This window comes from Tachypleus tridentatus, chromosome 1, assembly GCF_004210375.1.
Source record: "Tachypleus tridentatus isolate NWPU-2018 chromosome 1, ASM421037v1, whole genome shotgun sequence".
Classification (NCBI taxonomy): domain Eukaryota; kingdom Metazoa; phylum Arthropoda; class Merostomata; order Xiphosura; family Limulidae; genus Tachypleus; species Tachypleus tridentatus.
In genome coordinates, this window is record NC_134825.1 from 31,657,313 (window position 1) to 31,667,348 (window position 10,036).

The window sequence follows — 10,036 nt, forward strand, 5'->3', positions numbered from 1 at the left end:
CATTTCAAGACAACTTCATCTTTCCTAACTTTTCCACTTTCTTTCGTCAAAACCACATATTATATTCTCTCAATATTGCTTTGAATAACAATACATCGTTTTATAAAATTATTTACTGACACTAAAAAGTTCCTCGCTGGTACGGTGGTAATTCTACGGATTTACAACACGAAAATCAGGGGTTCGATTCCCCTCGCTGGACTCAGCAGATAGCCTGATGTAGGTTTGTTATAAGAAAACACAGACATTAAAAACGAAAGGTAGTACTGCCATCTGTTATTTAATTATGGTACGATAGCATAACATTTTCGTGACCATTTTATCATAACTTAACAGTCACTTAACTATTGTTGGTGAAATTGTTTGTTTGTTTTTTGAACAAACCCACTATGGTTTGTTATCACTACCCACCCCCAACTCTTTGGCTACTCTTTTACCAACGAATAGTTGGATTGACCGTCACATTATAACGACCCCACGGCTGAAAGGGCGGGCATGTTTGGTGCGACCGGGATTTGATCCCGCGACCGTCGGATTACGAGCGGAGTGCCTTAACCACCTGGCCATGCCGGGTCGACTAGGATTGTCTCCACAACATTGTGCTAACTGGAAACTTGTAATGAATGTCAAATGTTAATAAAGTTACACCCAAAAATGTATACGTGTTCTCCAACCATATACATATATACAGGGTGATGCAGTATGCATTTCAATACAGATTAAACAATACGTTCTCTATTAACAACCATATAATTATACAATATATATATATATAGTTGCAACATTTTATAATATACAATTGCATTAATAAATTAAACCCATGCTGTTTGAAAACCGACTATTAATTTATCCTTAAATAAAAAGAGCATATTGTCTGTTGTTTGTATAAAATGCCTTCAGTAACGTTAAGATAACAAGAAGCAACAAAAGATGTCAAAAAGTGATAACAGTTTGAGCTACTCTTTAATTTGAGGTGATGTTTTTTGGTGTCAAGTTACAAAACATAAAAACGAAACCTTCCGGAGATAACGAGATAAATAGTTATTTATTCCAAGGCTCTTTGTTTTTGGAGATTAACTGAAAACAAGCACTATTTACTTGTAAGGTATGACTTATATTTCCATTAAAAATAGCGATAACAATAATATATTACTTAAGCAGCTCCTTGAAGAGGATTGTCGCAAAATACAAATGTCTTTATTTAATGTACAAAATTTCTCCATAACATAATGCCCAGAAAAAAAAAAATTCACCACAAATTTTTAACAGGTTAGGGTGAAGACACACACTTTCATGACTACTCTTGGAGAATTTTGTTTCAGTAATTTATAAAATATTTCTTGTTTTAAAATTCACCAACCTAGTTACTTGATGAGTATTTCACTTGTGTGGTGTAAAATGCATAGGCCTAATCATCATTTTGGCTCCCTTTAGAGGAGCATTACCTTTCCAAGCATTCCATCTTATACCTTTTCGAGGATGGGGTGGTCCTGGTTTATAATATATCCCAGTTAAGAAAGCTGAGTAACACCTCGTGAACCACCACCCTCCCTTAAAATCCTCTGCACAGTTTTGCCTAGATCGTTGATTATTTCGGTCCTTGGTGCTGAAAGGCTGATGATGATGGTAACGAAGAGAAGTTCCTAAGTATCCTGGATGACCTAAAAAATTACCCATTTGTAGCATGTAATTGTTGTCTTCGGAAGTCACTTGAAAACTGTCGTATGTAATGTCCACCATGTCCCCGTCAAAAGCTTCTAGGCTCACTCGGAGTGTCATCTGATCCCCTTGACTTGTTAGTAAATGTATATACTTGTTGCCGATCCAATATTCGCCTTCTGGGTTTCCAAAACCTTCTTTGTACGTATTCCAAGTTTGATCAAAATCCACCTGGGGTGTGTCAAAATCTCCTCTTCTCATTATTACCTAAATTGTATAATTTTGAGTTTTAGAGGTAATATAAAAAAATTGTTTCTAGCAGGTGACATGTAAAACATTTATATTATTAGAACATTTCAGCAGGTTGTTATTAAATAATCATGTTTGACTAAAATGTGTGATAACGGAAGCTCTAGTTATTGGACATGAAAATACATGCATTACAATGTAGTGACAGAAAACAATGCTAAAAAACATAAAATAATCCATGTTCATTAGATATAAATATATCAAGTAATATTTAAATTTAAGTAAGAATTACATTATTACAGATCCAGCAAAAGCTTCGTGGTAAAAATATAGGTAAACAAATGGAAAAAAAGGTTCCGTAGATTAATTTACTCTAATTCTGCTGTTCCCCGCTAGTACAGCGGTATGTCTCCGGATTTACAACGCTAAAATGAGGGGTTCGATTCCCCTCGGTGGGCTGAGCAGATAGCCCGATGTGTCTTTGCTATAAGAAAAACAAACATACACTCTAATTCTGCTTAAAAGAATTTCAAGTGCGCGGCTATTGATGATTCCTTCTTGTTGCATTAATCAAACATCGCTAACAAATTATCCTACATCTTAGTGTTATCAAAAAAGAAACATTTTTTAACAGAATAACTGACTTTGGTAAATACAAGTGTTCATAAATAATATTAAAATACCACGAGATTCCATATTAGGTGTATTATCATAGGAAAGACACGATATTAATTCAACGAGCGCTAATGCTAACGTGACAGAGAAGTTCCTGAAGAATAACATAGGGGGAACTAGTAGCGACAGCCGATTCCCTTACCTTAATCTTCGTGGTGTGGTAAGGATACCTGTGAAGTTTGGTAATATAATAGCACTGAGAATATGTAAGGGCCCTCCATGGTTTAAGGGTACATATCAAGTTTGGTAGAAATCGGTATAAAATATAGACGTAAAAGGCAGATACAGGGACAAAGATTGTTATAGTGGTAGTGAGATCACGGTTGAGGTCTGTTGAAAAATATAAGTGTGAAAGGTGGGTGCATAGAAAGGGTCTCTCTTGGAGTGACGTGGAGGGTCAGATTCGACACACTCATAACATTTTCAAATAAGTCTGAGGGTGTATACCAAATTTGTTGAGATCTGTAAAAACCTGAAACCGGACACGAAGGCAGGAATGTCTCCTCGAGGAATGACACAGGAAGGATCCAATCCGAATTCCAATTTGCCAAAATGCCACTGCTTATGAAATGTGAATTCTTACAAAAGATACAGAAATATGTCTGTTTTAATGATATAATGGAGCAATACACCCATACTAAAAAAGGCTTAAATATCAACCATTAAAGCTCTAATGTGCATACTGTTATTTCGAATGTTGACTTTTAGAAACATGCTTTACTTTTTAACAGCTCAATGTATGAAAGATTAATCATCACTTTTCCAGCATATTTGCAAAATGTATTTATATGTTTGTAGAATTGATGATTTGAAAGTGTCTTACTATAATTATACAGTCCTGAAATTTAGAAAATGAGAATTTTGTCTAAACATTTTCATCGACCAGAAGAGTTGGGTGATATGAATATCTGGTTTTGTATATGATTAGTTGAGGTTTCTTCCATCTGGCATCAGTTAAAAAACTACTTTAACTTTGTTCTAAACGCATTCAAGTTTTAAAGATAGCTACTATTTACGTTCGTCTTAATAACTACGAAGCACTAAATTTACATTTGTTCTAATGTTTTTGAATTTCATCTTAATTGTAATATTATGTGTCTCATATTAAAGCTTACCGTCCAACCTCCGCCATTTGTTGTCATGTCACAATAGACTCTTGCAGCAGAGGAGCCCTGAGGAAAAATAATGTAAACACCATCACAAGTGGCTCCTCCTTGTCGAAGTTCTGCACAATTATTTGGCATGCTATTGTGTGATTGAATACTGCAGTCAGTGGGACGAACTGTTTTTGGTTTCCTCGTCACATCTTGTATAGCAGGTGCTACAACAAGACTCCGTGCAGACTCGGAAGGTATCAAGTGATCAGAAGATTTGCAAGATTTTGAAGAAGAGGCAACTTCACTCAGTAAATACAACTTTTTGTCAAGTTCTTGCATGTTGTGGTGGAAGTCCTCTTTGATGTCTCGCTGGCTTCGGCTTAAGTTTTGCATCATGTTGTCCAAATTCTTCCGTAGAACTGCACTAGTAACAACCTTGCACATATCTTCTTGATTATCTTTGTAATCTCGAGCGTAGTCACTCGGTAGAGGCCAATTAGTTGAATGTGGTTTATGAGATTTCATCTGGTTCTTCACGCTTTCTACATGAGATAGTATAGATTCACTCTGTGCTAGCACATTGTTTGATATCGTTTCGAGAGAATTCAGTTGACTTCGGGTTTTTACAGATATGACGCTCATCTCTTCCAAAATCTTCTTCTCGGTTTCTTCAAGTCGCTTCTCTAAAAGATGTTCTTTATAAATATCTGAACGGGACTGAATACCCACAGATGGCGACGTCGGGATGGCTCCTCGTGTCCGTTCAGGATGAAACTCATTTTTTAGCTGTTTATTGATTTCGTATAGAGCCGTTATAATGTTCATAAGTTTAGGTAGCTTGCTATCCAAATCACTACGAAGGCTGCGTGTGTTTTCTTCTACGTCTTTTAATTTCTGAATACTTCCTCCAAGCTGGTTTTCCATTGCTGTGTGTAATGAAGAGAGTGTATTCCCCATGGACGCGAGCTTCACGTCTACTTTACCCAAAGCTTTGTGGATTTCATGATCTTGAGAAACACTTGATCGGGCTAAACCGCCATGATCGGAAAGACTTGCTACCTGTTTCTGTATAGCCTCGAGAGCCGAATCAATTCGAAAAAAACGCGTAATTTCTCGTAGCCTTTCTTCCTTTAGCAAGTGAGAATCAATGCTGGTAACAACTGTATAAATATGCTGCAACAGTTCTTCTGTACTCTTTGGTGGAGAAGTATTACAAATATCTTGAAAACAGAGAAGCACAATTAGACCTAGTGCTGCAGTATTTCGACCCATTTTAATAGGAAGAACGAAATGGATAATTGAATATATCTAAATGAGTCTTTTAATTTGCACCTCTATAGTCTCTCTGAGTGTGCACTTTTCTACTTGAGTTTTGTATTCGTCTGGAACTATTCCCACGTCCTTGAATAAGTGAGAAAACAAGCCTCACGAAACTTTCGTGGTAAATACATGCAGTACAAAATAATCAGTAACATTAAAAGCAAACAGTCGTTTAAGTACTGCACTCCAGATGCTCATTTCCAAAGAAATTTGCACCCCTCCCAGCATAACGATAAACTTACCCTAGCTTAGTCATATGAAACTTCATTCGTTCTTTTAATGCGTAACCAATCCCAGAAAGTCCAACTTCTTGAATGTAAAACACGTCAACTGTCCACATGATGTTTACTCTAATAAACTCTCTTGAGACACTATACGTCATTAATTATCCTCCTACGACCTTCTTTCTTTCTTGGAAACAATTTTCTGAAGATCATTTACTCAGTTGGCTGTATCGCATCTGGAAGTAATTAAAACATTTTCTATAAGTAAACTAGTTATTTTCAGGGACCAACAGAAAATGAAAGACTTTATGAATCAAAATTAGATAATATTTGTAACCATTAAACTGCCGTAGTAATTTTTCTATCTGCCGTACTTGCTGTTTGTAACTATCCAACTGCCGTATCAATAATTATAGTTACTTTAACTGATGTTTGCAACTATCCCATTACCATATCGATTATTATAGTTACCTTAACTGCTATTTGTACCTGTCGAATTACCGCTTTAATTATTGAAGTCAACGTAACTGTTGTGCCAAGTTATTAAACTGTAGTTTGTGGCTCTCAAAATCCTATTTGTAACCAGAGTAACTCCTGTTTATAACTATTATAACTACTGCCGATCCATTAATTATCAAAGGTAAATTACTCTTGCACATGTTAATTAAACTATGCCCCCTTAAGTAGTGTTTACTAAGTAATATCTGGCCGATAGGGGTAACTTGATATACAGTAAAAATATGATTTACCATAAAGCTGACTTTTAAAAATAAATTGATTAATTACTTAGCTTTATCATAGCTATAAAACACTTCCATAACACATATATTGTTCGTTAGCATGCTCTTTTCGCTTTTATTTAACAAAGCTATTTATTTATTTGTTCAGAATAACATCGTAATACATCCGCTCCCCAGTGGCTCAGCGGTATGTCTGCGGACTTACAACGCTAAAAACCGGGTGTCGATACCCGTGGTGGGCATAGCACAAATAGCCCCTTGTGTAGCTTTGTGCTTAATTCAAAACAACAACATAATACATTTTACAATGGAGTTATTTAAAGAAAATACGTGTGTATTGTATTTAAGGATAGAATGACCAAATGTGGGTAAACTTACACTTGTGGTTTTAACTTGTTGATAATATAGATGGTTGGTTGGTTTGGTGTTTTATGACGCAAAGCAACTAGGCTATCTGTGCCATAATATAAATGTCTTATACAAAACCACGACATAAGAAAAAATGTTTAAGTTTTTGGAGTACTTCAGCATACGAGAATATGTTGTAATATTACTAACATTTAGGCCCGTATAAGATACTCGGTTTTGAGAGAAAACCTGTATAATATAAATGTCTTGTACATATTTTCTTCTAACATTTTTTCTTACGTTGTGGTTTTTTGTTACTGTTAGTTCTATCGTTATCATCTGAAACTATGTGTGTTTCATTCTTATTTCGTTGTAATTATAATAGAAATGAACTCGGAATGTTCAATCTACACATACAGTTACATTGGTACTTCACTTTTCTTATAAAACCAATGATAACAAACAATACACCAATATAGAGAAGATAAATTATTCACATTAATCAAAACTTGTTATTACTAGATGTAATTTATTGTGCAACAATTTAAAAGTATTACATTTTAGACACACTGCATTTCTTGAACCCCCAAGACACTGGTAACACTAGTCACCACTGGTACTTCCCAGGATTACATCATTTGCTTTAACACGTGACTCTAAACAAGCACCCTTACAATATCTGAGTTTAAAAGGTTTAATCACTAGTGAGTCATTTCTGAATTAATATTAAGTTATCTACCCATCGCACTTTCCCTAAGTCCTCATATGACTTTTTTTTTTTTTATCAAACTCATGCCACATAATAGACTTACGCTGTAACTAAATCATCTGTAGTATGTCGTACACTTTAATTTGATAAGCTAACAACGCTTAGACTTAACTAGTAAAATAAAAGTTACTTAAGTGTAAACTGCTACGTTCGATCATGCTCCAGAAGTCAAAGCTTGAGAAAGTTTAGAAACCCGTCAAATGACAGATAAATTCAGTGTCACCAGACTTTAACCTTCAGACAGAGATCTTTCTTCCGGAAGTCATTCAGGGGAGAGGATGTGTACAAAATAAATATTTTTCCTTTCAAGAACACATCAGACGTAGAAGATGTCAAAACTCAGTCTGGACACGGAATTCCTTAGGACTGACTTATGACGGTTTCAGAAATAAAATGTGAAGTGTATGACCTAGATACTTATTTTAACTTCTAACGGTGAAAATTAAACCGAAGTTATAAAATATTATTTCTCTTGAATGATCCCATATATAAGCGATAATATCGTAATAAAACTGACGAAAATAATTAGAAGATAGACTTACCTATTAAAATAGGCCTGGCATGGCAAAGTGCGTAAGGCGTGCGACTCGTAATCCGAGGGTCGCGCGTTCGCGCCCGCGTCGCGCTAAACATGCTCGCCCTCCCAGCCGTGGGGGCGTATAATGTGACAGTCAATCCCACTATTCGTTGGTAAAAGAGTAGCCCAAGAGTTGGCGGTGGGTGGTGATGACTAGCTGCCTTCCCTCTAGTCTTACACTGCTACATTAGGGACGGCTACCACAGATAGCCCTCGAGTAGCTTTGTGCGAAATTCAAAAACAAACAAACAAACAAATCACACTATATAAATTATAATAGGCATATTATAAACACCATAAGTATATATAATTATGTTTCTCTTGTCAAATCCCACTGCTGGTACAGCGGTAAGTCTACAAATTTACAACGCTAAAATCAGCGGTTCGATTCCCCTCGATTGGCTCAGCAGATAGCCCAATGTGGCTTTGCTATAAAAAACACACACACAAACGCTTGTTAAAAAGTCCACTTAAGCCTATTCTATTTCTTTTATGTTGACAAGCCGAACTATCTTTTCTAATTACTATCGTCAAACTACCCAAATATAGCTGCCTTACTTTATCGGTTGTTTCCTGTACTGTTTTGAACTTCTTTTCTTCTTTTGTATTTTCTAGAATGTCTGCCAATTTATAACCATCTTTGACGGAATAAAGACCAGTTTTTGACAAGATTACCAATAGATTTCAAGATTGAATTTCGTCACGAGGTTCAGCTTCTGGAACTCTGTGCAGAAACAGTTTGATCCACCCCTCTTTTTCATTATTACAACTGGTGGACAGTAGGATGGATTTGAAGGATCTACTAATTCAGTTTACAACACTGCCTCATCTTGCTGCTCTATTAGGTCTCTCATTGCATAAAGTATCTAAGAGGGCTTCACTTTGACTAGATCCCTGATTGCGGTCTCAATCTTGTGTTTCACAAGAACTGTCTTTCCTGAATTTACCTCTAAAGATATCTGCACACTGGCACAGTATGTCTCGTGATGCCTTTCTTCTTACCAGTCAATGTTGGCATCTTTATATGTCTCATCTACATCTAGTGGTCTTGGATCTAGTAGGTCCTCGTCTTTTAAGAGAAAGTCACTGTCTTCTGGTTCTGTATTTATGATGGCCTCACCTGCAACACCCATCTCTGTTGCGATAGCTGCACCTGTTAGGTCTTTTTTTCCCCAAAATACTTCTTCAATATATTGGTATGGTATTATCGTTTACATCCATCTTGTAGACCATCCTGTTGAGTACTTCTCGTATTTCAAAAGGTCTTTTCTATTACAGAGTGATTTGTTGTGGCCTGTGGGCAGCAGAATTAAGGCCTTTAGTCTGGCATTAAAACGTCGATCATTAGCCTTCTTGTTGTAAAAATGCCTGTGACTACCTTAAGCTGCATACAAGCTTAGTTAAACGAGTTGGCAGGTTTCCTCCAGTCTGTTTCTGCGGTCTAACACATACCAGTATGTGTTCCTTACTTCTGACTCTTCTTTTTCCGTCCATAGTTCTTTCAATATTTGCATCACTTTGAGTTATTGTTCTTCCACACGATAAGTCAAAGACTGAAAATCCTGTACTTGCTTGTGAGACTTTTCGATAAGCGAATAATACTGCATGAAAGTGTTTGTCCCAGTCAAGTGATCTCCCTCTTGGCACATCTTTAGAATGCTCTTTAAAACTCCATTGACTCTTTCACAAACTCCATTACATTCAGGATTGTACAGGGTGTATGATGGATTTACTGTTGTATATTTATTGTAATATTAGTGTTTGTTTTAGTTAAATATATATTTAGAAATGCATGTAACTTACGCTGTTACATCTGTATTCCCAAAATCCCGCCTATTCACTAAATGTGTGGAAGATTCTCGATTGTAATAATCGACAATATATGTTTTACGAAAGCACTAGCATATTATCAGTATTACTGGGCCAACTGAAATTTATAGAACCTCGCTTAAGGTTTATATACCGACACGCCAAGAGAGAATATATATTGTTGATTTGCTACAGTGATATACTAGAAACCATGAAAGCTATAATTAGGATTGTGTGTGTATTTGTGTGTTTTCTTATAGCAAAGCCATATCGGGCTATCTGCTGAGGCCACCGAGGGGAATCGAACTCCTGATTTTAGCGTTGTAAGTACGTAGACCTACCGCTGCACTAATGGAAGGGCATAATTGGGATTAATGCTTACCAATTGGGAAACTACAGATATTTGACCAGAAACGTTTATAGAACATTACAGACTACTTAATTTCAGTGGATAAATTTTGGACGTTAGTATTTTTACGAGGGCATATATATTGTAATTTGTAACAACTATTTGTATTAACATTATTCTAAATGTATTATTGTTTGTGTATCAAAATATATTTGTAATA

At 36.0% G+C, this 10,036-nt stretch overlaps 1 protein-coding gene across 1 annotated transcript; it reads right to left on the reverse strand.

Annotated features, from left to right (window-relative positions):
- Window positions 1-1,026: 1,026 nt before the first annotated feature.
- Window positions 1,027-7,444, reverse strand: LOC143245223 (uncharacterized). Its single transcript, XM_076491341.1, has 3 exons — window positions 7,212-7,444; window positions 3,699-5,460; window positions 1,027-1,926 (listed from the first exon to the last, which is right to left on the reverse strand). The coding sequence occupies exons 2-3, from the start codon at window positions 4,950-4,952 to the stop codon at window positions 1,381-1,383; spliced, it is 1,800 nt and encodes a 599-aa protein (XP_076347456.1). The 5' UTR covers window positions 4,953-5,460; window positions 7,212-7,444; the 3' UTR covers window positions 1,027-1,380.
- Window positions 7,445-10,036: the final 2,592 nt, after the last annotated feature.